The sequence below is a fragment of the Convolutriloba macropyga genome, chromosome 3 (genome assembly GCF_964194025.1).
Source record: "Convolutriloba macropyga chromosome 3, txConMacr16.3, whole genome shotgun sequence".
Taxonomy (NCBI): Eukaryota; Metazoa; Xenacoelomorpha; order Acoela; family Convolutidae; genus Convolutriloba; species Convolutriloba macropyga.
In genome coordinates, this window is record NC_134470.1 from 42,386,262 (window position 1) to 42,413,954 (window position 27,693).

Sequence of the window (27,693 nt, forward strand, 5' to 3'; positions counted from 1 at the left end):
CTCAGCGATAAATTAGTAAAACTTGTTAAAATTCATTCCACAGAAACTTTTCTTAGGAATTTTATCACTCATAAGAGTTCATTTGATCTGAAACTAGTTCTCAAACTAAATAAATCTTAAACTTTAAAGTGCCAAACTCATTCTTTTGAGTGAGGTAATTCACATGTTTAAAATCTATTCATGCAAGAGACGACGCAAACACTTCTGCTAGAGTGAGCAAAAAATGACGTCACACAAGTAGTGAGAGCAAGATGTCATTAAAGAAATTAGACATTTTCAGCTTTTCGTTGTGAACTATTGCAAAAAAGAGCATCAGACAACGTAACTCATCAGTGAGTTAACTCATGAGCCAAATGTGGAAATTGCAACTTATGTAAAACAAAAATTGTGATAAAATGCAAAGCGAATCTAAAAAAGTAGCAGGATAAGTCCTGACCTACGATTCAAAGAGCTTTCATTGAGTAAACAAAAAATTAGGCTTAGAACAGACTAAGAATATGTTGGCAAATCTTTTCAGAAAAAACTGGGAAGAACAGTAAAAACGGGAGGCAAACTGCCGCGTGTAAACAAAAAAACCACCAACGAGTAAGCGAAATTTTGTTGAAACACCGTTTTCCTAGTGTTCTTTGAAAACAGAGCTTAAGAACTTCACGCTGCAAAACAAATTGATTTTCGCTCCACTGCCTGTTTCGGAGTTATCAAAAATCTACTTCAGATTGCTGTCACAAATCCTGAAAATTGTAAGAAACACAACAGGACAAGTCCTGAAACAATTCATCAAAATTTCATGGACTAAACAAAAAACTGGATTGGGCCATGATCAGATCGGAAAAACCATAGACAAAAAACTCCAATAAAATCGAACATTAGCCGGCAGATTGCCGGAATAATTGCGAAAGAAATACTTTTGCTTGCCCTATAATAGAGATAGAAACAGATAGATATAATTCGAAAAAATATTGACAGTTCTGAAATAGCAATGTAACAAAAAACTCGGCGATACATTAGCAAAACTTGTTAAAATTCATTCCACAGAAACATTTACTAGGAAAATTATCACACATATGAGCTCCTTTGATCTGAAACTAGTTCTCAAACTATATAAAATTTAAGCTTTAAAGTGCCAAACTCATTTTATTGAGTGAGGTAAGTCACATGTTTAAAATCTATTCATGCAAGAGACGACGCAAACACTTCTGCTAGAGTGAGCAAGAAATGACTTCACACGAGTATAGAGTTAGTGAGAGCAAGATGTCATTAAAGAAATTAGACATTTTTCAGCTTTTCGTTGTGAACTAATACAAAAAAGAGCATCAGACAGCGTAACTCATCATTGAGGTAACTCATGAGCCAAATGTGGAAATTGCAACTTATGTAAAACAAAAATCGTGATAAAAATGCAAAGCGAATCTAAAAAAGTAGCAGGATAAGTCCTGACCTACGATTCAAAGAGCTTTCATTGACTAAACAAAAAATTGGGCTTAGAACAGACTAAGAATATGTTGGCAAATCTTTTCAGAAAAAACTGGGAAGAACAGTAAAAACGGGAGGCAAACTGCCGCGTGTAAACAAAAAAACCACCAACGAGTAAGCGAAATTTTGTTGAAACACCGTTTTCCTAGTCTTCTTTGAAAACAGAGCTTAAGAACTTCACGCTGCAAAACCAATTGATTTTCGCTCCACTGCCTGTTTTGGAGTTATCAAAAATCTACTTCAGATTGCTGTCACAAATCCTGAAAATTGTAAGAAACACAACAGGACAAGTCCTGAAACAATTCATCAAAATTTCATGGACTAAACAAAAAACTGGATTGGGCCATGATCAGATCGAAAAAACCATAGACAAAAAACTCCAATAAAATCGAACATTAGCCGGCAGATTGCCGGAATAATTGCGAAAAAAATACTTTTGCTTGCCCTATAATAGAGATAGAAACAGATAGATATAATTCGAAAAAATATTGACAGTTCTGAAATACCAATGTAACAAAAAACTCGGCGATACATTAGCAAAACTTGTTAAAATTCATTCCACAGAAACATTTACTAGGAAAATTATCACACATATGAGCTCCTTTGATCTGAAACTAGTTCTCAAACTATATAAAATTTAAGCTTTAAAGTGCCAAACTCATTTTATTGAGTGAGGTAAGTCACATGTTTAAACTCTATTCATGCAAGAGACGACGCAAACACTTCTGCTAGAGTGAGCAAGAAATGACTTCACACGAGTATAGAGTTAGTGAGAGCAAGATGTCATTAAAGAAATTAGACATTTTTCAGCTTTTCGTTTTGAACTAATACAAAAAAGAGCATCAGACAACGTAACTCATCATTGAGGTAACTCATGAGCCAAATGTGGAAATTGCAACTTATGTAAAACAAAAATCGTGATAAAAATGCAAAGCGAATCTAAAAAAGTAGCAGGATAAGTCCTGACCTACGATTCAAAGAGCTTTCATTGACTAAACAAAAAATTGGGCTTAGAACAGACTAAGAATATGTTGGCAAATCTTTTCAGAAAAAACTGGGAAGAACAGTAAAAACGGGAGGCAAACTGCCGCGTGTGAACAAAAAACCACCAACAAGTAAGCGAAACTTTGTTGAAACACCGTTTTCCTAGTCTACTTTGAAAACAGAGCTTAAGAACTTCACGCCGGAAAACCAATTGATTTTCGCTCCACTGCCTGTTTCGGAGTTATCAAAAATCTACTTCAGATTGCTGTCACAAATCCTGAAAATTGTAAGAAACACAACAGGACAAGTCCTGAAACAATTCATCAAATTTTCATGGACTAAACAAAAAACTGGATTTGGTCATGATCAGATCGAAAAAACCATAGACAAAAAACTCCAATAAAATCGAACATTAGCCGGCAGATTGCCGGAATAATTGCGAAAAAAATACTTTTGCTTGCCCTATAATAGAGATAGAAACAGATAGATATAATTCGAAAAAATATTGACAGTTCTGAAATACCAATGTAACAAAAAACTCGGCGATACATTAGCAAAACTTGTTAAAATTCATTCCACAGAAACATTTACTAGGAAAATTATCACACATATGAGCTCCTTTGATCTGAAACTAGTTCTCAAACTATATAAAATTTAAGCTTTAAAGTGCCAAACTCATTTTATTGAGTGAGGTAAGTCACATGTTTAAAATCTATTCATGCAAGAGACGACGCAAACACTTCTGCTAGAGTGAGCAAGAAATGACTTCACACGAGTATAGAGTTAGTGAGAGCAAGATGTCATTAAAGAAATTAGACATTTTTCAGCTTTTCGTTGTGAACTAATACAAAAAAGAGCATCAGACAACGTAACTCATCATTGAGGTAACTCATGAGCCAAATGTGGAAATTGCAACTTATGTAAAACAAAAAACGTGATAAAAATGCAAAGCGAATCTAAAAGTAGCAGGATAAGTCCTGACCTACGATTCAAAGAGCTTTCATTGACTAAACAAAAAATTGGGCTTAGAACAGACTAAGAATATGTTGGCAAATCTTTTCAGAAAAAACTGGGAAGAACAGTAAAAACGGGAGGCAAACTGCCGCGTGTGAACAAAAAACCACCAACAAGTAAGCGAAACTTTGTTGAAACACCGTTTTCCTAGTCTACTTTGAAAACAGAGCTTAAGAACTTCACGCCGGAAAACCAATTGATTTTCGCTCCACTGCCTGTTTCGGAGTTATCAAAAATCTACTTCAGATTGCTGTCACAAATCCTGAAAATTGTAAGAAACACAACAGGACAAGTCCTGAAACAATTCATCAAATTTTCATGGACTAAACAAAAAACTGGATTTGGTCATGATCAGATCGAAAAAACCATAGACAAAAAACTCCAATAAAATCGAACATTAGCCGGCAGATTGCCGGAATAATTGCGAAAAAAATACTTTTGCTTGCCCTATAATAGAGATAGAAACAGATAGATATAATTCGAAAAAATATTGACAGTTCTGAAATACCAATGTAACAAAAAACTCGGCGATACATTAGCAAAACTTGTTAAAATTCATTCCACAGAAACATTTACTAGGAAAATTATCACACATATGAGCTCCTTTGATCTGAAACTAGTTCTCAAACTATATAAAATTTAAGCTTTAAAGTGCCAAACTCATTTTATTGAGTGAGGTAAGTCACATGTTTAAACTCTATTCATGCAAGAGACGACGCAAACACTTCTGCTAGAGTGAGCAAGAAATGACTTCACACGAGTATAGAGTTAGTGAGAGCAAGATGTCATTAAAGAAATTAGACATTTTTCAGCTTTTCGTTTTGAACTAATACAAAAAAGAGCATCAGACAACGTAACTCATCATTGAGGTAACTCATGAGCCAAATGTGGAAATTGCAACTTATGTAAAACAAAAATCGTGATAAAAATGCAAAGCGAATCTAAAAAAGTAGCAGGATAAGTCCTGACCTACGATTCAAAGAGCTTTCATTGACTAAACAAAAAATTGGGCTTAGAACAGACTAAGAATATGTTGGCAAATCTTTTCAGAAAAAACTGGGAAGAACAGTAAAAACGGGAGGCAAACTGCCGCGTGTGAACAAAAAACCACCAACAAGTAAGCGAAACTTTGTTGAAACACCGTTTTCCTAGTCTACTTTGAAAACAGAGCTTAAGAACTTCACGCCGGAAAACCAATTGATTTTCGCTCCACTGCCTGTTTCGGCGTTGCCAAAAATCTACTTCAGATTGCTGTCACAAATCCTGAAAATTGTAAGAAACACAACAGGACAAGTCCTGAAACAATTCATCAAATTTTTATGGACTAAACAAAAAACTGGATTGGACCATGATCAGATCGGAAAAGCTATAGACAAAAAAGTCAAACAAAATCGAACATTAGCCGGTAGATTGCCGGAATAGCTGCAAAAGAAATAATTTTGCTTGCCCTATAATAGAGATAGAAACAGATAGATATAATTCGAAAAAATATTGACAGTTCTGAAATAGCAATGTAACAAAAAACTCGGCGATACATTAGCAAAACTTGTTAATATTCATTCCACAGAAACATTTACTAGGAAAATTATCACACATATGAGCTCCTTTGATCTGAAACTAGTTCTCAAACTATATAAAATTTAAGCTTTAAAGTGCCAAACTGATTTTATTGAGTGAGGTAAGTCACATGTTTAAAATCTATTCACGCAAGAGACGACGCAAACACTTCTGCTAGAGTGAGCAAGAAATGACGTCACACGAGTATAGAGTTAGTGAGAGCAAGATGTCATTAAAGAAGATAGACATTTTTCAGCTTTTCGTTGTGAACTAATACAAAAAAAGCATCAGACAACGTAACTCATCATTGAGGTAACTCATGAGCCAAATGTGGAAATTGCAACTTATGTAAAACAAAAATCGTGATAAAAATGCAAAGCGAATCTAAAAAAGTAGCAGGATAAGTCCTGACCTACGATTCAAAGAGCTTTCATTGACTAAACAAAAAATTGGGCTTAGAACAGACTAAGAATATGTTGGCAAATCTTTTCAGAAAAAACTGGGAAGAACAGTAAAAACGGGAGGCAAACTGCCGCGTGTGAACAAAAAACCACCAACAAGTAAGCGAAACTTTGTTGAAACACCGTTTTCCTAGTCTACTTTGAAAACAGAGCTTAAGAACTTCACGCCGGAAAACCAATTGATTTTCGCTCCACTGCCTGTTTCGGAGTTATCAAAAATCTACTTCAGATTGCTGTCACAAATCCTGAAAATTGTAAGAAACACAACAGGACAAGTCCTGAAACAATTCATCAAATTTTTATGGACTAAACAAAAAACTGGATTGGACCATGATCAGATCGGAAAAGCTATAGACAAAAAAGTCAAACAAAATCGAACATTAGCCGGCAGATTGCCGGAATAGCTGCGAGAAAAATACATTTGCGTGCCCCATAATGGAGATAGAAACAGATAGATATAATTTGAAAAAATATTGACAGTTCTGAAATAGCAATGTAACAAAAAACTCAGCGATAAATTAGCAAAACTTGTTAAAATTCATTCCACAAACTTTTACTAGGAAAATTATCACTCATATGAGTTCCTTTGATCTGAAACTAGTCCTCAAACTAATTAAAACTTAAGCTTTAAAATGCCAAACTCAATTTATTGAGTGAGGTAAGTCACATGTTTAAAATCTATTCACGCAAGAGACGACACAAACACTTCTGCTAGAGTGAGCAAGAAATGACGTCACATGAGTATACAGTTAGTGAGAGCAAGATGTCATTAAAGAAATTAGACATTTTTCAGCTTTTCGTTGTGAACTAATACAAAAAAAAGAGCATCAGACGACGTAAAAAAAAGCAGGACAAGTCCTGACCTACAATTAAAAAAATTTTCATTGACTAAACCAAAACTTGTCTAGATTAGGAAAACCATTTCGAAAAAAATCTAGTTTTTTATAGTTTTATTTGACTTAAGTTTTTTTTTAAAGTATAAATTAGAAAAATCAACCAGGAAAGAATAAACATAGCCTGCAAATTAAACTTAGGTTTTCAACTGCAATCGTCATTTTATTGAGTTAGGTAAGTCACATACGATCAAAATCTAATCACGCAATTGACTCACAAACTTATGCTAGAGAGAGTGAGAAATGAGGTCACGCGCGCAAACGCCGTTGGTGAAAACAAGAAAAAATTCGGAAAAGTTTACTTTTGCAGCTTTGCGTTGTGAACAAATTAAAACGAAAAAAGAGCTTCAGACGGCGAAGCAGAAAACCAAGTGCACCAAAATACAGCTCCACTGAACATAGAGCTTCGCAGCTACAATACAGAGAAGTGGAGTGAGTGGGAAACAGAGTTGGATAGAGGAAGAGAAAAAGAGGAGAAACAAGAGAGAAGGAAAGCAACAGCGGAACAAGAAACGGAGAAAGAGCACCACTGAATGAAGACAAAAACTGCCATAGAGCGAGGTGCGAAGTGCCCGAAAGTTATAAACAGATAAACACATAGAGAAAGAAAACATGCCCTGCTGATTACCGGAAAATAGCCTCCGCTGATTTCCCATTCCCATAACCAAGATAGGGATTGAAAGAAAAAAATTTTGTACAAACAATTCTAAAATGCGAACAACGATGTCATTATGAAACATACTGCTGTTTTGTAGTGAAACCACACAGGGGCTAGTATAAATACCAATAAGCATAACAGATGGTATCTACATGTAAAGTTCGAGTAACGAGCATCCAAAATTGGGCTTTATGGGTTAACACCGTTTCTATTTTTTATTTCGTTTTTCGATGCTTACTCTGTTTGCTTGGAATTGCTTTGCTGTGTAACTGCTGTCTAAAAGTCTAAAAACACTTAACAGAATGAGAGAAAAGCGAAACCAGCCTAGAGAAGTCAAAAAGATTTCACCCAATGTTGAACAAGCTGTGAACTAAGGTAAAGCAAAAAATTTTTATTCGACGAAGCAAAAAAACATAGCAGGACACGTCCTGACGTACGATTCAAAGAAATTTAATTGACTATAAAAATTAGACCTAGAGCGGACTATGAGTGAATTGGGAAAACGATTTTAAAAAAGTCACTTAAAAAAACAAAAAAACATAGCAGGTAGAATACCGGAAACAATTCAAATCATCGTGCATCATAATCTCTAACTTAACCTTACCGAAATCAGAACATCAAAATAGACAAGAAAAAAAACAAAAGTAGCCCAACAAAACACATTAAATTGTTTTAAAAATGCCGACAAATTTTTAGGTGTGGGGGAGCTAGGTGGGGTGGGTGGGTAGATAGTTTGGGGTGGGTGGGTAGATAGGTGGTGGGAGTGGGTAGGGGTGGGGTAAGTTGGGGGGGTAGGTAGGTGTTGGGGGTTAGATAGGTGGTGGTGGGGGGAGGGTTAGCTAGGTGGTGGGGAAGGGGGGTTGTGCGGTGTAGTTTAGATAATTAGGGGTGACTTATATAGGAACAAAAAATCTCAAAGACCTCTTCACCTTGAACATTACCAGCAGTTCCTAATTACTATACATTACAAACGAAGCTACTGTTAAAGTCCAATGTTCGAAAACAGAAGTCAACACTCAAAAACGAAGGTAAATGCTCGAACAGAAAGAAATTAAAATTCAAGTCATGAACAAACCTGCTTTCTGCTAAAAAAAAGACCTATAGAATCTCAATACTCCTCTTCGAGTTGTAAAAATAAAATCAATGTCAAAATGTTGCTAGCGAGAACAAAAACCACTAGCGAGAAATGTCAATCTAATTCTAAAAAAAACTAGGCCTAGAATGAACTATGAATGGATTGGGAAAACCACTTTAAAAAAATCCGATCAAAAAATTGAAAAAACATTAAAAATCTAAGTGAAATTGCCTCATTCAAAAATTTTTATTGACTAAACAAAAACTAGACCTAAAGAGGACTATGAATGAATTGGGAAAACCATTTCCAAAGAAATTAGATCAAAAAATAAAAAAAAGCAGAAAATAAATGTCAAAATGCCGCATGTGAACAAAAAAACGAGAAATGAAAATTTGGTACAAAAAAACTAGCCCTAGAAGGAACTCTGAATGGATTGGGAAAACCATTTAGAAAAAATCCGATCCAAAAAATTAAAAGAAATCAGTAAAAATCAAAGTGGAATTGCTGCATGTGAACAAAAAAAAACAACTAGCGAGAAAGCGAATTTTTCTTCCAACATCGTCTTCTCACTCTACTTTAAAATTAGAGCGAAAACTTTTACGCCGCAAAACCAATGGCCTTTTCACTCCACTTCCTGTTTCGGCGTGACCAAAATCACTACTCCAATTTGACTTCAAAAATCATGAAAATGTGTGAAAAGATTTTTAAAAAAATATAACTGCCAAAAAAATATCTGCCAAAATTATTTCATCAACAACTAGCACCTACTAAAACCACTTATGAGAACTTTTTAAAATACGGGAAGCAAAATCATGAAAAAATAAGCTCTTACTGGACTAAAAAACGAAAAGTTAATAAATTTAATATTACAAAACCACATACATCCAATGAAAGAGTCCTTTCAGCCAATAGGGTATCCAGTCGCAAAAAATAGGCAAGTTATAATAGGCTAAGAAACTGGTCTGAAAACGGAGTAAACAAAATGCAAAAAAATTACGAAAAATAGTCTCAATTTTCGTCATTTTTGGTACTATTTTCTCAACAAAAAATGCTTCATAACCACTTTTTATCTAAAATCTCATAGTGGTCTTTTCAATACCCATTTGAGGCAGTAAAGCAAAATAATCGTCAAAAAATCGCAATTAGCCCAAAAATCAGCAAAATACATGAAAACCTCCGAATTAGCATAAAACTCATGAATTTCCAGAAACCTTCAAACCACTACCAAAACTAGTGTAATATTAAAACGAAATCATAACAAAACCTCTTAACCAAAAAAACTGTTTTAAAATGCCGCACGTGAACAAAAAATTTTGCTCGCTTACAGAATTTTTTTCACACCTATTTTTCGCTCTCTTGAAAACAGCGATATGAACAAAAACCACTTTCTTTTCGCTCCACTCTTCATGTTGTTCAGCAACAAACTCACTCAATTTTTTCACGTGTTTTTCCTGCTTCAAAATCCAATCCAATAAAATTGATTAAAAAAAGGACTTCTCTAATACTCCTCTTTGAGTAGTAAAAAGACAGCGCCCCAATACAATTCAAATTCTTTGAATTGTAACAAAAATTAGGAGCGCAATATAACCGGTTGAGAAGCTGAGGCGGCTTTTAACAAGATTATTTGTCGCTTCATTTGAATATGAACCATTGGGGGTCAGGTCAGTGCAGTTGTATCAAGGATCTCAATGAGCTGATTGGATAGGTCATTTTAGTAAGTAACATCCTTAGCTCATTTTTCTAACTCCTCGAACACAATCTTATTTTATGCAATTGCAATGCTCTCCCCGATGGTCCTGAATTTTTGTCACAAAAAATAGAAATTGAGTAACTTGAGTTGTGGTATTGTCTCGCCCATAAACTTTAACCAAGGAAATGTGATCAATCGGAAATCGTTCAAGATTTTGCCATAAAAGTATTTTGCCATATAATCGTTCGAATTAAAAATTTTGCCATAAAAATAATCTAAATTGCAAACCACAGTGCATCAAATCAAATTGAAAACAAAACAATAATTTCAGTCAAAAATTCATCAATTACACACACTTCAATCAAAATGTAAACATTTTAACCTTATATCAACTTACAAATAATATATTTAACCGCAGCAGTGAGATTAAAACAGTTTTCCTCGGCTGCTTTTATTTGGTACTTGTGATACAATTGCACTTGTACTTCGACCACTAATAGAGGGCGCCGTATGCTTGTAACTCTGGGTAGAACTGTTTGAAGATCCTAGCCAAGAATGCCCCTTTGAAAACCCCGATGACGACGACGAAACCAACTTCGGAAGAGTTCGACCAGCTGATGATTTTTTAGCAGCAGGACTTTTAGAATCTGATGTTGATCTCCGTTTGAGTCCTCGACTTCTAGACCATTTACCGCGCCATCCTCCACGATATTTTGATCTGGAACCCGTTGAGGATGAATAGGAAGGCGGGAAGTAATTGGATTCTTCATGAACTGAGGCGTATGGATTGTCACCTTGGTACTAAAACAATGACGTCACTTGGTGTATATGAGTACTTCGGTTTTCAATCACCTAATATAAGTGTACATCAAATCACTTGATGCTTAAGTCTATGGTTTTGCGTGTTCTAACCACAACCATCCGGCAAATAGCCGCCGTTGACCTGCTTGACACTCATTGGGGTTGAAACAGAAGACGAAAACGAGATAGAAGTTGACAGAATTTTTGTAAGTGTCAAAGTGTTTTTATTTGGTGTGCAAATTCTGTTAGATTCTAAAATTATACTTAATTCAGCTTCTAAACTGAAGATTATTAGGCAAAATACTAACGTCAGCTAGCAACCGCTTTAATGAACTTTAATAACCTAATGCACAATGACTTAATAACCGGGCTAGTTAGTAGGAAATGAGCGCGTCTACAGCCCACTTTTTGATTCATTTTTTTTACTTCTCTCAACTAATAGAAGCTAGCTAGCTATTCGATAGCAGACAATTAATGAAGCGTTGTTAGTTTCTACCAAGAACATCATAATAGTATTTATTCAACGCGAGATAATCTATTGAATTCTGCGACTGATGCACTCTATACTTTAGTCTGTTCGAAACCAACAGCAAGATAACTAACGTACTGAATAACTAACAGTTTTCACTAAAAAACAGGTTGAAAATAGCAGTCAAAAACAAAAAAATTCTTTTAATTATGAAATTAATTAACACTTTAGTTACGTTCAAGACACTAAATTCATCAAAACTAACAAATTCGCGCCAAAAACTACAAAATGGAAAACCTTCAGGCTACAACAAACCTTCAGGCTACAACAAACCTTCAGGCTACAACAGGAAACAGATCCAAACACAGAAAAAATAATTCAATATTTAAGAAGCTTGCAAAAACTTGGAAAATACTTTTAAAATAGGTTCAGTTATGCTAACATCTAATCATTACAATGGTTTTTGATTTGAAAAGAGTTTCCTTGCCCCCTTAAACGAAAAAGAAACTTGAACAAAAAGCTTCCTGACATTAGCAAAAATTAATAAAAAGTTGCTGAAATTTGTGATATATCTTCAAAAATTTATCTGGGTCAATAAAAGTTATTCATCGTCCAAACATTAAGCCTCAGAACGGTTTCCGTGGTAAAAAAAAGGAATGAAAACATGAAAAACTATTTAAAAAAGCGAAAAACTAGCAAAAACTAATTAAAAGTTGGAAAAGGTTCCAGATCGCCAAAATTATTTTTGTGTCTGTTGTATTTAACGCATTTCCTTAACTCATTTTCAAGCGTTAAAAATTTTTCCTTTCTTATAAAATTGAAAACTAAAAAATTACAAATTTTCAGAAAAACAAACATTCAGCGAAAAATTCTTTGTTTCTGGTAATGAAGTTGGCACAAACAACAAACAGAAACTTTAAAAAATAGCAATAAAAGACATTTTCCATAGCATTATAGCCATATAGTCTTTGACTGACCTTTAAAATAACCAAATTAACAAAAAATCATAAGCTCAATCCTGGAAAACGGTGTGAAAAAAAGACAGAACACCAATACAATACAAATTCGTTAGATTTTAAAAAATAAGATCGCTTAGTGGCCGGCTGATAAAATGAGCGTGGCTATTAAACACGTTTACAATAACTGTAAACTTCGCCCGTGACCAATTAAATACTTCGATCGACACCAATTAAATACGACGATCAGAACTCAGAAGTAAATACTTCGAACATTACCGACTTATGAACTGCTCTCAAACTACCGACAAATGATTGGTTTCAGTTCGAGCCAGCTGGGGCTTAGGAATGCTAGCTTTAGTGCGTTTCTTATGGGGTGAATGGGAGTGGGGATCTCGTAGGGAGGGGGGCCAATGTCTAAAAAAAAATCACAGCATTGACGTTTCCTCAACAGTTTCAGCGACTCGCGTATTTAGAGACAATTAAGTCGTAAGGCTCTAAGAGAGCTGCTCAGCCACTTAACGACCTCCAGACCTTAACTGTTTATCCCAAAGTTAACAGGGTAGGATAAAATATCAGTCACGCGAAATATCACATAAAAAGATCGCAGGACTAATATAAATGCTACAACATCGTTTGAGAGCAATTAAATAGCCGTTCCACTCCTTATTATGGATGATTTCTAGGTACTCTTAGCGAAACACCTACAGGATATCCTTCCTCGCCCTCAAAATTATTTTCGCCCTCTCCCGGGTCCTCCAGATCTCCACCTGTGAGCTCCATCAACTCCCATGCATACTTCCGAGTGATGTCCAAGAGAGCATTTCCATATTGTAAGATCTTCCGCTCGTTCATACCGTCACAGACCAGCAGCTCTTCCGAGGAAGCGGGCAAGTTCTCACTCAACCCTGAAAATATTTAACAAAGTTGTCTGAAGCGCTCGCTCAACAGAGCTGGAAAAATTCAGGTGCTGACTTGCAAAGACATTCTCAGAAAGGAAAACACCGCAAAATGATCGCTTTTCGCTATTGAAAACATAGCCGGCAGATTGCCGGAAAATAGCCGCGATATATGCTTGTGGCCTTCCATGAATTGAAACAACTAAAGAAACAAGATAGACAGATTGACCAAAAGTCCTTTAGTAGACCAATAGATTTTTTGGGTTAGATACGTACTGTCATTTTTCTGATACGGTCTATAAGGAAAAAGCCCTAAAAGAGCTTTTTCAAAGTTGATTTTCGAAATCAAAAACTCAAGACTAATACTCAAGGATTAGGGCATATAAGTTTGGCACTACTTAGATGCACGCTATTGATCTTTAACTAGTAAATGTTCATAAATTAAAGTTCCATAAGTGAGTTCAGAAGTCATTTTTGTGAGTGAGGTGAGTCACGCAATCAACCTAAAAGCACAAATGGCGTCATGCACACAAATTGTAACTGCAAAGAAGTAGAAGTCACTGAAGTCATTGAAAAAGTCAGGGTAAGCGGAAACAAAAATCTGTTAGACGAAGTAAAAAACATAGCAGGACAAATCCTGACGTACAATTCAAAGAATTTTCATTGACTAAACAAAAACTAGACCTAAAGAGGACTATGAATGAATTGGGAAAACCATTTCCAAAGAAATTAGATCAAAAAATAAAAAAAAGCAGAAAATAAATGTCAAAATGCCGCATGTGAACAAAAAACGAGAAATGAAAATTTGGTTCAAATAAAAAACTAGCCCTAGAATGAACTCTGAATGGATTGGGAAAACCATTTAGAAAAAATCCGATCCAAAAAATTAAAAGAAAACAGTAAAAATCAAAGTGAAATTGCTGCATGTGAACAAAAAAAAATCACTAGCGAGAAAGCGAATTTTTGTTCAAACACCGTTTTCTCACTCTACTTTAAAATTAGAGCAAAAAAATTCACGCCGCAAAACCAATCGCATTTTCGCTCCATTTCCTGTTTCGGCGGGACCAAAATCACTACTCCAATTTGACTTCAAAAATCATGAAAATGTGTGAACAGATTTTAAAAAAAAACAGTGCCCCAATTCAAATTCATTGAATTGTAAAAAATTAGGAGCTCAAAAATAGCCGACTGGAATTGCTGACGCGGCTTTTGAAAAAGGAATATTTCAAAGCTTTTTATTTGCGTCATTTCGTATTTATCGCAAATAACTAACATAGCCTCCAGATTTGCGTGATGAACAACTAAGATAAGAACATAACCAACTAACGTCGGGCATGTAAATGTTTAATCAAACTTTTGTTGTGGTTATAAAATTTTGAATTTACATTTTACAGATTTAAAAACATGCTCTTAAACGACAGGCGAGTGTTTGACTTCGGTCGTAGCCAGCCAGGGCTTAGGAATGCTAGCATTAGAAGGGGTGAGTGGGGGGGCAGTATTCACTACATTGCGTAATTCAATGCCTGAAAGAACTTAAAATCCATACAGTAGAAATAGTGAGTGATGTAAGTCAGAGGTCAAGCGTGAAAATCGTGACTTATATAAAGCGAAAAACGTGATCAAAAGATAAACCGAATTAAAAAACGAGAGCGCATAAATAATAGCCGTTGAGAAGCAGACGGCGGTTATTAAGAAGACTAATAATAGCCCTCGCTATCTGTGCGGGGCGGTTAAAATATTGCAGCTAAAATACTTTACAGTAACAAAACATACCTGGCAGATTGCCGGCAAATAGCCGCCATTGATTCCCATAACCAAGATTGGGATTGAAAGAAGAGAAATAGTGAAATGATTTTTGTAGAAAAACAATTTTAAGTGCGAACTATTTTGATGTCATTTTTTAGTTGAACATACTCCTGTTTCATAGTGAGACAATAAGGAGCTAGTATCAACACCAATAAGCATTAGAGATGGTAACTAAGATTTATGAGAACCAAGTTCGAGAAACGGGCATCTAAAACTGGGCTCTATGGATTTATCCCGTATCTATTTCTGATTTCGTTTTTTGATACTGACTCTATTCATTTTGAATTGCTTTGCTGTGCAACTGCTGTCTAAAAGCACTTTGAGCAGAATGAGAGAAGAGTGAAAATAGCCTAGAGGTCAAAAAGATTTCATGCAAGTAGTATATAATACCTACGTAAAGAAAGGGGGGTTATCATTCGACTCTTAACCATAGGATAATAGGTAGTGGCGGTTAAGTGGGAATAGGCTAGGCGGGATAAAATCTTTCCGCCTGCTGTTTATTGCCGTTTGGATTGTTCTATTCCGCCGTTCTTGCTAGTTCTTTCTGGTCGTTTGAATTTAACGCTACATGTAAAAAGTAGTCTTATTACCCTAATAGAGGGGAGGGGCTTATTATGTGATATTTAGACTTGTGATTAAGTGGTTTTGGTCAGTTGTTAGCAACAATTGATCATTATTGGGAGAATATGTGCATAGATCAAATGGCAACTATAGCAACGCTTGATTTGAAAAGTATTCACGAAATTTACAAGGAAATCGAAAAAGAATATTCACAATACGGTAAACGATTTTTATACTTTTTAGCCACTTGTCTGCATTTGGATCCGGATCTTGATTTGGATATTGCGTTGAAGTTGCGGCCGTACGGAGGTTTGATTGGTATTGATAATTCTTCGTTAGACAAATATTTCAAAAATTTAAAAATTTTGAGATTACATGCCATACTCCACGACGCTTCCGGTTTTGTTTATGAATATAGTGAAAAGGGTCCAGGCTATTCATACGTATTACCTTGTTCAGTGACAAATGAGTACCTTGGTCAAGTGACTGGAATTGCTTTTTGTTTATACGTAAAATCTTTCAAAAATAGTTTATTCAATTTGCTGGAATGTTGAAATCCAGAGCGGTTGTTCTTGATTTTGAAGGCTTTCGAAGTAAAAAATCTGGATTTATAATAAAGGAACTTGCGGTATCTACCGAAAATTACAACGATATAATTTCGTTTTTACCTCCAAAATCATTTAACATACTTTGTTCGAGTGAGCAAACATCTTTCCTGTGGGTATCTAAATTCCTTCATGGTCTCTCGTGGGAGACAGGAGAGTACCCTTATCATTATTTGCTACAGATTTTTCAAAGTATAGTTCTTCGATTTCCCTTTTCTGATTTTTACGCAAAAAGATTAGAAAAAACGGAAACTTTACGACAGCTGTTACAGAGGAACGTTATCAACTTGGAAACTTTGTTCTGCCCAAAAATTGAACACTTGAAGTTATATCGGGAGACACCTGTTTGTAAATTACATGCATTGAGTTGCACAAAACGACAGAGAAGCAAGCATTGTGCCAATAAGAAGGCAAAACTCTTTTACCAGTGGCTGACGAATGAATCGTCGGTTAGAGAAACCAGCTCTGTCTCTATTACAAGTAAATTTGTCTCCAAATTTGACAGTTTACAGTTGCATAAAGACTGAAAATCAGTTAACGGTTACTCTTATCAAGGAAGAAAAAATTGACACAAGAGGCCAAACAGTTTTGAGAAAACAGCAGATTGTGTGTGCTGGTGCTGAAATAGAAGCTTTCAAAAAGTATCTTTCTCTACTGGAGTACTTTCAATTGTACCATGTCTTCACAAGAGAAATTGAAAAGGTTGAAACTAACCCCTTTACCAACGCCCAAGCGTGCAGTACCAGTTCTGATGTCTCTGGATGATGAGACTCTTCCCGATGACATCAAGCAGCTGATTAAAGAGAACAATGTAAAGCCAATTATTTTTAGAGATAAACAAGATTCGATGAATGCAAACTATACAATCACTTACAAACAAGGAGACGGAGACGACTCTGGATATGTTTCTTATGAATTTTTTGTACTTAAATAATTGTAAAAATTCTTGGAAAGCAATTCATTTTTTTGAACAGTTTTATTTCACAATGAGTCAAGCCGAAGATCAATTAGATTCGGGTGGAGGCATAACTGACTTGGCTTTTGACGCCGAGCACCAAGAAAGACGATCTTGGAGGTTTTGCAATTCGAGATTGCCTCGATCAGAGGTTGTATACTTTACACAAATCATTATAATAATTTTTCTTATAACTGTATCTCTCACCAAGTTGTTTTTCTTTCAGTCTTGACTGTGAAGAATCCACATTTTGGTTTTCACTTCTCTCTTGTACAGTTGGATACGCTCTTCCAAATCCAAAGTTATGAATAAAATTATTTCTACCACTGACCGGTTGTTCATGGCTGTTTGCGGGCGGTCTTGCTGCGGGAAAACTGAGCTCATTTTCAAAATGTTATTAGTTGGCACATTTTTCCCAGAGTTTCAAACAATTTATTATTTTTATCAGCATGATCAGCCAAAATTCCAATCGTTAGAGAAGAAACTGAACATACATTTTAAAAAATTCTCCAATTTTGAGCTCATTTCAGAGTTAGAGAACTGCCTTCTTGTGTTCGATGATTCATGTGAAGAAATTTTTAATGACAAAGAATTTTCCAAATTAGCAACCGCAGGGCGACATAGAAACATCAGTGTAATTTATGTTAAACACAATTTGTTCCAGCAAAGTAGATGGTCCAGAACAATTGATCTAAACACAACACATATCATATTGTTCAAATCACCCCGTGACACACAACAGATTAGTTTTATTGGTCGACAGTTGAATAATGCACAATTTTCAAAAGAAAGCTATGAGCTGGCAACCAAAGAACCGTTTGGTCATTTATAAATTGATTTGGATACAAAAACATCAGACGTCTTGCGCTACTGTTCAAATATTGTTCCTCCAGGACCATCAATTTTTTATCTGCCATCAGCTAAAGCCGTTATCACAAATTTGAGCGATGAGAGAGAAAGTTTGTATGCTGGGGCGGCTGCTAGACATATCGGATATAAAACTAAAAGAGAATATCGAGAGAGCTCCAATTAAATTCATTAAATTCCTTTGCGAATGTTTGCTCAACATTGTCAATGGTAATGTCCCAATAAGAAAGTGTTGTAGAAGGTTATGAAAAATCATTCAGAAAGCTATTGTCTAGACAAACAAGTTTGAAAGAAAAGAGGCAGTTTTTTGCTAGAGAAACAGATTTGGTCAAAATTGTTGGTTTCGCTTGTTATCGATATTTGACAAAATCATAATGCGCACCGAAGAATTCATTTTAATTCCAAAACGAATGCTTGCTTCACATCAACCGGTAAAAAAAGAAGTTTTGGACAATCCCCTTTATAAACAGAAAGCTGCACAGCTGTCTCTTTTGCAAAGAAACCAGTCCAACTCAATGGAAAAACCAGAAAAAGCACTTGAACCAGTTGAGACTGCAAACAAAGAGATGATTGAAACAGAAGAGGAGAAAACAGAACCCATGAGCGAAAACAGCGAGATTGAACCGGTAGTGAAAAAACAAATAAAAAGCGACGATTTCACTTCCATAATGATAGAGCTAGAAATTATGAATAAAAACCAAATCAAAAGATCAAAAATCATACTTGACTTGATTAACCAATCTGAAACAGTCACCATAGAGTCGAACGACGTTCTTCACGTTAATAAAGAAACACTGGGCATCAAAGCTTCAACATTTTTGTACAATCTACAGCAACCAACTAAAAAAATTGACATTGAAAAATACTCAAAAATTTTATTTGCTCTTAATATCTCACCTCATCTTGTTGCAAATACACATGCCAAGCAAATCTTTGAAGCCTCCTCTGAAAGTGAACAAGAATTTTTCCCAAGTAGAGAACAACCCAGTCAACAAGAGTTCGCCTCTACTGGAGAACGACTCATTGGCTCAAAACCAACCCGAAAAAAATATAAAGAAGAAACGGACCAAACGCCAGACAAAGAAGAGACCAGTCAGAAGATGTGGTCTTTCTTTTCCTGAAGTAAAAAAATGGATCAGTTGTATTTAAACGGACCAGCTTCGTATGGAAGCATAAAACGACTACAGACTCAAAGCAAGCTCCCTATAGGCAAAGTCCTGTCCTATTTGGAGACAAAGCCGTCTTTCACAAAGTACCGTTCAATTCGATTAAAATTTCCTAGGCTTAAAGTTTTTGTAAAAGACATTAACAAAATTTGGTCTCTAGATTTGGCACACGTTGATAAATTAGCAAAGTATAACCGCAATATCAAGTATCTCCTAGTAGCGGTTGATTGTTTGTCAAGATATTTAAGAGTGGAACCATTAAAAACAAAGTACGCAACAGAAGCATTCAAAAAGATGATCAAAAACAAACAGCCCGAAAAAGTATGGGTTGAGGATGGCACAGAATTTATGGGAGAATTCAAACAATTGTGCAACAAACGCGGAATTCAGTTATATAGTACTTTCAGTGAAAAAAGTCAGCTTTTGCAGAGAGGAACATTAGATCTCTCAAAAAGATAATTCATCGGTATCTCGAGGAAAAGTGGACCTAGCTACATTGACCAATTAGACCAATTTGTGAAAACAATCAATTCAAGAGTCAATCGAGTAAATAAAATTGCTCCCAAAACAGTTACAAAAAAAGATGTGCCACGACTAGTTTCATTGACAGCCCAAACAAGCTCAAATCAGAAGCCCAAGTTTTACATTGGAGACTTTGTGAGAATAGTTAAAAAAGATAAAGCATTCAGGAAAAGTTACAACCAATCGTTCACAGACGAAGTCTTTGAAATAACGGGAATACCGACATTAAGCCCACTAACATACTCCTTAGTCGACACAGACAAAGAACCAATTCAAGGAAAATTTTATCAACCAGAATTACAACTTGTCAGGCTCCCTCTCGTTGAAAATGTCCAACAACCGGTTTGAAGACGAGTTTACAGTTCACGTTGTTTCATCCGCTTCAATGGAAATATTTGATTCAAACACACTTGCATCATTTCGAAATTTTTTTAATGACGAAATTCAACTTGCAGGTGATTGGAGAGTGGCGTTAATTGAAATCATATTCCCAACAAAAATAGAAAACATAGTAAACGGAAATCTAATTGTGTACAACTTAAAAGACTATGAAGATTCCCAAAAGATGTCTTCGGGAGCTAATGTTATTTCTAGACCTTATAGTGGACAACAATTTAGTTTTATGCCAGGAACCTTTGATACAGTGGCACAACTTCTTGCTACAATTAAGCGAACAATTGGACTGCCCCATTTTTCTTTCAGAGAGTTGAAGAGCTCTGGAAAATATGAAATTTTATTTGGCAAGTATGAGGGAATTACATTTCCCAGCGAGGAAATTCCGAGCATTATTGGATTTAAGGGTATTCCTGACGGTAATGGAATACATATTGGGTACAAAATGATTCCCAATGCGAACAGGTTTATGAAAAGTGATGATACGAAAGCTTATTATGGGGAGTTCCCAGCTGATCTTTGTGCTGGAAAGCATCTAATTTTCATCTACACTAACATAATTGAGTATAAATACGTTGGTGACACTAAGGCTCCTCTTTTGCGAGTCATTGATTCAAAACAACGTCTGAAAAACGGTAGTGTTTGTGAGCTTGAACCAACTCATCGGATAGTTTTTACAAATTTAGACTATAAGAAGCTCCTAACCAACACAATTCAATCGATTTCCAGTGAACTGAGAACGGAAACAGGACAATTAGTTCCCTTTTCGGGAACTGGAAAAGTTATTCTAACACTACAATTCAAAAAATTTTCCTCCTAAAATGGATTCTTATGCGAATCAAGCAACGTCTTTGCCTCACTTCTCTGGACATCATCGTCAAAGAGGAAGTGGTTTTGGAGCCCTAGCTGCAGGCATTGGACGTGTTGCGCTGCCTTTAGCACGTCGTTTCATTTTGCCTACAGCGAAGCGTATCGGGAAAGAGCCTTTGAAACAAAGTGTTCCAGAGATTTTGGATGTAGTCGGAAGCAAAAAATCTCCTAAACAGGCGTTTAAAAATACAATCGCAAAAACTTAAAAAACAGACAGGGGGATCTCGACGAAATACTTCACGTCGGAGGAAGTCAAGTCGAGTCAAGCCACAGAAAGCGATCAACAAACGCAAAAAAAACCATTTCAACGCACAGAGCTCCAAAAAGAAGTCGTCAGATTTTTTTGCCAGATTGAACGATGATCGCTAATTTGTTACCATCAGAAGCAACTCACAGTTCTTTGGATTTATTCGAAAAACCTTCTCTTTTAGTAACTTTCGATGGTAGTTTTTGTCAAAAGTTGGGCCCAGTTTACAGTCCAAATGGACCCATGTTAGAATTTGAAGTCGCCGGTGACCGAAATAATTTTATTGACTTACAGAAAATTTTCTTGAAGTAAAATGTAAAATTGTCCAGTCATCAGACGCTGATTTGAGATATGACGCAGGAGCAGCAGCAGATGTTACGAAGACAGATGCTCCCTATTTTTGCAATAATGTGTTACATTCACTCTTCTCTCACCGTACAGTGTCTGCTAATGGACTAAAAATTTCAAACGCTAACGGAAACTATGCTCATAAAAGTTTTATTGAAACAGAATTTTCACATAACAAAGATGCAAAAAACACCTGGCTGGCATGTCAGGGTTACTCCTACGAAGAAACTCCAGGCGCGCTGTCAACTGGAGAAGTGAACAGAAGGAAAGCCATAGTGAGGCAATCAGCTGAGTGCACATTCTACGGTAAAGTTGCAGTCGACTTTTTCACCTGTGAAATACATTTGCTAAGTGGTGTGACACTTCGCATTGCATTTAGACGGTCAATAGATGATTTTGTTATAATGTCTGACGATGCTGCCAAGCGCTACAAAGTAAAAATTGTCGAAGCTAATTTGTATGTGCGCAAGATGACATTGAACGATGATGTTGTATCGGCTATTGAAAAAACTTTATTAACAAGTCCAGCTTCGTATCCCTACCTGGAGACTCTAACAAAAACGTTTCTGGCGTCAACGGGTCTCCACAGTTGGAAACAAGAAGATATTTTTGCCAGAGAACCGATTCGTAGACTAGCAAATTGTCTGAACACTAACGAAGCGTTTCTTGGTAACAACAGACAAAATCCATTTAATTTCCGCAAATTCGACCTTGAGCAGATTTATACTTATCGAAGCGGTTTACCTGTGGCAGGCAGTCCGATATCAACAAGTGATGACAAACGTCTTTACTTTAACACAATATCGGATTTAGCTTACATCGACAATGGTCATGGAATAAGTTTGACAGATTACCCAAACCATTTCATAATGGTTTTTGATTTGATCAGCACCCAACAAGCATCCCACGATTTTATTCATCCTGAGCTTACAAATTCGTCAATTTCTATTGAGTTGAAATTTTCTGCGGCCTTACCGAACAATATAGAAATATTCATTTGCGAAAAAGCTAGCACAATATTTGTTGATAGTGCAAGAAGAGTATCAAAGAATCACATTCTGACAAATTAATGATGGATGAAGATGATATTAATGGTTTAATCCAAGGTTGCAAAACTTAAATATAAATTCCATGGTGTGTTTGCGGCCAACAACTTTCCGGAAAAAATGAACAGAAACAGCTTCCTTATTGTTAATGCAGCAACTGCTGAAAAAATTGGCAGCCACTGGTTACTATTATGCAGAAAAAACAATCAACCTTTGTTTACCGATCCCCTTGGTCAGCCCATTTCATCGTACAAACACCTATATCAAAGAATCGTTTCCGTTGGCAGCAACCACAACATCTATCAACTCTTGGAGAATCAACCAATTCAAAGAGCAAACTCTAAACTTTGTGCACTTTTTTGTATTTATATTGCTCATTTTGTTTTCAATGCTCAAAAACTTGTAAATATTAGCGATAATGAATTGATTAGTTTCGCTTTTCATATGATGTTCTAACCTTACTAACTTGAGAAATTTATTTTTTTTTCAAAACTTTACTTTTTCTTCATACACAGAGCGAAAACTCAATAAATCAGAATCAATATTCAATTTTCCATATCCACTCATAAAAATATCCATAATTTGACAAAAAGCGCCAGAATGAGGACCATACAAAATTGTTTCAACTCTTCGTAAAGTTTCACTATTAACAAAATCAGTTTGAACTTGTTTCGATGGAGGCCGGGCATTGTAGATAGTTTTTTGAGCAACTACTGGCATCTTGGCACTCGGTTTGAGATTGACATTTGTTTGTTTTGCAGAGCTGCTTTTCGATAAATTGTTGTGGTTAGCAAAAGCTGTCAGTAGTTTACGCACTGACTGTGAATCGGTTTTTTCTCCCGAACCGTTGAATTCGATTGCCAATTTGAGCTTTGTAAAAACGTCTCCATCAGTCTCCAAGTTTGGTGCAGTCCAAAACAAGAATTTGAAAGCTGTATAAACACAAGGCACAGGAAAGCTCTGATATCGTTTCACTATTTCGTTTTCAAAAGTAGTTGTATCAATCAGAACGTGATAATGGTTGTTTACTAAATTGCAAAATTCGGAATCAAAATGTGCACACACTGCATAAAAATTTCCAATAGAAAAGCTGGGTTTTTCTATAAGAATGAGAAATTGAACTGTTTCTGAAATTGTTTAAAGTAATTTGGAGAACGCTCAAACATCGCCTCAACCATCGTTGTTGACAACTTCTTTTTGAATTTTTGGTTTCTTCGCTAGTGGTGGTTTTGTTGTTGACAGCTGATCAGTCACTGAAGTCTGTATTTTGCTAGCTGAGCTGACCAAATTTCCAAACTCTCCAAGAGTTAGAGAAATTCTCTGTTCAAACTCGTAATCGTCTGTTGCTTTTTTGAACAATTTCAGAAATACATATGTCCCTGTCCTTTCATAGGTTTTCAGCGTTGCTCTGATTAAGCGCTTATCAGTTTTGGAAATATCGAAATAACAATCTCCAAACTCTGTGTCTTTAGTGGACGTGAAAGGCATAGTGTGCAACTTGTTTTATTGCTTTCAAGTGTTATAATGTGTAAAACTTCAACTCAATGGGGCGGCAAGTTGGGTTTAAACAAGTGTCGTCAAACTGCCTAATTAAATCCAAATGATTTGTGAATACAGGCTCAAGTACGCCTATTGCGTACTTGAGTCTGTCTGTTGTTCAAATATTGCATAATTAATTTCAGCTGTGACCTTAGATAAGACAAAAAACCTAGGTGAACCTAGGTGTGTACTTGGATCCAGCAGTGCACTGTACACCTTTTATTGGAATTATATGCGTACCATATGTTTTGAGAACACAAATGTGACCCACCCTGGGTGGGTATTTGGACAAGCAGAGCAGTGTACACTGTTTATTGGAATTATATGCGGACCACATGTTTATAACCTGGAACAGATGTGACCCTAGGTGTGTATTTGGACCAGCAGTGCAGTGTACACTGTTTATTGGAATTATATGCGGACCATATGTTTATAACTTGGAACAGATGTGACCCTGGGTGTGTGATATAATTAGAAGCACAAGTGAACCTACATCAGTAAGGAAATTCTTATAAGAATAAACATGCACCAGCGTACAATGAAATGCTAATAATAAAATACGCTCTAGATAAGAACTGAGTTAGTACACTCTATGAAGTGTATCGACCCATGTATAATAACAAAATTTAGAGCATATATCAGAGCACATACACTACCAAAATTAAAACCATATTTGACCCCAGATATAATTTGTTGAATTACACGTTGTGCAATATAACTTTAAATATAGTTATTCATTTTCTTTAAACCTTGCGTTCAGTGCACTTTGCTTTCTTTCAACAGTTCGTTAACAGACAAACACCTACCAACAGTCTTCTATCAAATTGGTTTTAATTTCTTTGTCAAAATTTGTACAAAAATTATGTCCGTTCAAATACTTGCTGAATCTGTAATTTCCTTGGAGCGAACATTGGTTTATCAGAAAGTGTTCGAAAACTTTGTTGTGCTTATTCAACAGAAGAGACAAGGCGATGTTTGGCAAACTTACCAGCACAGTTTGATACCTAAGCTTTTCATTAACGCAATTGCTTCTTTACCAGAGAAGACAGAACCAGCAGAATGCAGTCTTATTACATCAGGGGGACATTTACCTCCAAAAACTTTGCCAACATTTCAACATCTTGACATGGAGTCATTACCTGACGACGTTAAACGAATTTTGTTTCGTTACGATTGCGACTGTGTGCCTCTGTTTGAAAACCAGCTAGGGGCTTATCAGGCTTGCGAAAACTTAGCTGACATGTGGGGCATAAAGTCATCACCTTGCTCCCCAGAAAATCAATCGCATTTGGATTCAGCCAGCTTGCCAGTAACACCAGCAGTTGATCCGAGTCCTAGTTTGACACCGACATCTAGTCCATCTCTCTTTGCAGGAATTCACAAGAACAATTCTACGGCTCTGTTCAATGACAACCAGTTTGATACAACGTTACTGTCAGCTACACAATTTCAAACACCAGAACCAGCACGTGTTTTTGGTGTTACAGACACGCCAAAGATTTGCAATGCACCAAAGAAACGGCTACCTGAGAATACTTTAATGGACTTATTTGATTAACTTGAAAATTAAACTTAATGGATCACCACAAAACTCTTTTATATAGTGAGATGCTAACTTGATTTTGTTTCAAGAATGTGTGATTTCAACTTTTTAAAAGCTGAATTTAACTTTTTATATCTGTTTTATAGCTTTAAATCTACTGAGTCAAAGAAATTAAAACTTTGCTACTGATCAAGTTCGAACATGTTCAGAAAAGATTTTCATTATGACGTAAACATTCGTTTCCTAACAAACACTCAATTATTACAACTACAATGACGTGGTGAGATTTTTCAATATATCCAGAACTACTTCCAAATCTGCAAAATTTTTGTTAATATTATATAAATTAAACATAAAGTTTAGAGATAAAACCATATGTGAGAGTATGCGGTATTAACGCTAATGACATGCTAACTCCATGCAACAGCTGTAGCATGGATTGAATTCCAAATTCAATTCATAAGCAGAAATGATCAAAAACTAAAAAAATAATCAAAGAAAATTTTTCGAAAAAATGCATTTCAGACGTCAAATTTTGACATTTAATTCAGTAGATGCCCTTTTCAGCTTACACTAGAATCCACTCTCATTTGTTACTTGGGGATCAATTGAAAAAAAAGCATGTTAGTTAAAAAAAACGAAAAAAACTCAAAAAAAAGAATTTTTTTAACACATGACCTCTAATCCCAAAAAAGAGGGTTCCAAAAAATACTTGGGAGGAAACTGATTGTTCAGTAGGACTCAGCATACTCTAAAGTACAAAATATCTCATCACACTTGTCAAATTTTACTCATCCGTTATGGAGATAATTAGCCCCTAATTAGCGACTAATTAATGGTTAATTAACCTAATTACTAATTGCTGAAAAAAAAATCAAATTATTGCAACGGTTTCGTACTCACTGCTTGATGCCCGACATTTTTGCTCATAAGCATCATCATCAAAAAACGGCTCCTTCACCGATTTTCGAAACATCTGGCAATTAATGTCACATTAACATCTGGCATTAATTAGCATATGAAGTACCCTAAGGAAAGATGTTAGATTCGTTTTCTTTACATTTTTGGACTTATTGGACCCTCAGTGTAAATTTATCTCATAACAGCTGTCATCAAAAAAGGCCTCAGAAAAAAGACACATGTTCATGTCATGTAATTGTCATGTAATTGTTAATTAATGACTTGATTGACAGAAAAACAAGCTTTTTTTCTGTTTATTTTTGAGCAATTTTTTTATATGGGTCTTATGATTTTCGGCACGGGAAGCATTTTTGCTCATCACACTTAAGAACGTAGGACAACTCGAACCATCCGTAATTGAAAATGCATAAAATAGCGCATTTTATTACAATTTTGAAAAATAGCATGTTTTTCCAGGTTCTCAAAAAAAGTTTTTTGACGCAAACGATGATCAGCAATACTCGGTAGGGTTCCTTGTGGTGGTACATTTTGGCATACGATTGCAATGGAGAGTTGAAAACACATCTTTTTTCTCTAAAAGGTAACAAAATTTCGAAATAAATGTATGCGCCAAAACCGACCAATCAGAAAACAGCATTTCAAAACTTCGAATTTGGCGCCTCTGCAGTACTGTAGTCTCTAATACTGTAAACCCGAGAAACCATTTCTTGTTCATTCGTTTCTACTGTTCGTACTCGAGTTTAACAATTCTTTCTTACTAAAGTTGGACAATTCAAAAATGGGTTTCCAGTGTCGTTATTGTGATTCTATTCTGAGTACAAAAGGAAATCGCTCCAGGCATGAGCATAAATTCCATCCTGATGCGATTGGCTGACCCGTATACCAATGCTCATTATGTGAGTTTACTTGTCGGAAGATTTCTTTGCTCGAAGATCACATGAAAACTGCACACCAACGATTCACCAATTGCTGTCAAAGCTGCCTACTCGGATTCAACGATTGCCATCTTTACGTACAGCATATGACTTCCGTTCAACACTTACCCGTCCTAGGTGAACAATTTCAGCCTCGAGACACTCCGTTGGAAAGTGCATTCAATGGAGTGCTGAGATCGTTCGAGTCAACAGAGACCGAAGAATCCAATGATCTCGAAAACTTCATGCGGATACAAAAACTCAAAATAGACACTCTAATAAGTGAGCAGTTGACCCAGGGTCCTCAAAAAGTTCAACTATGTGCAAAATTGCGGCTTATCAAAGTTCTGTATGATGAGCCAGATATACCAGAAGATGATCGTATTGAAATATACGCAAACTCTCTGATGACTCCTGTCTACGCAAACGGACTGTCGGATGAAGCGTAATGGCAAATGGT

The 27,693-nt window shown here is 35.9% G+C and overlaps 1 protein-coding gene across 1 annotated transcript in view; it reads right to left on the reverse strand.

Moving 5' to 3' along the window:
- Positions 1–10,062: 10,062 nt before the first annotated feature.
- The window catches only part of LOC142336214 (uncharacterized), a 352,380-nt gene continuing 334,749 nt past the window's right edge, over positions 10,063–27,693 (reverse strand). The window contains exons 16-17 of the mRNA XM_075384882.1: positions 12,740–12,939; positions 10,063–10,606 (exon numbers count right to left, since the gene is read on the reverse strand). Coding sequence (XP_075240997.1) covers positions 10,232–10,606; positions 12,740–12,939 — 575 coding nt within the window. The 3' untranslated portion in view covers positions 10,063–10,231. The remainder of the gene's footprint in view (positions 10,607–12,739; positions 12,940–27,693) is intronic.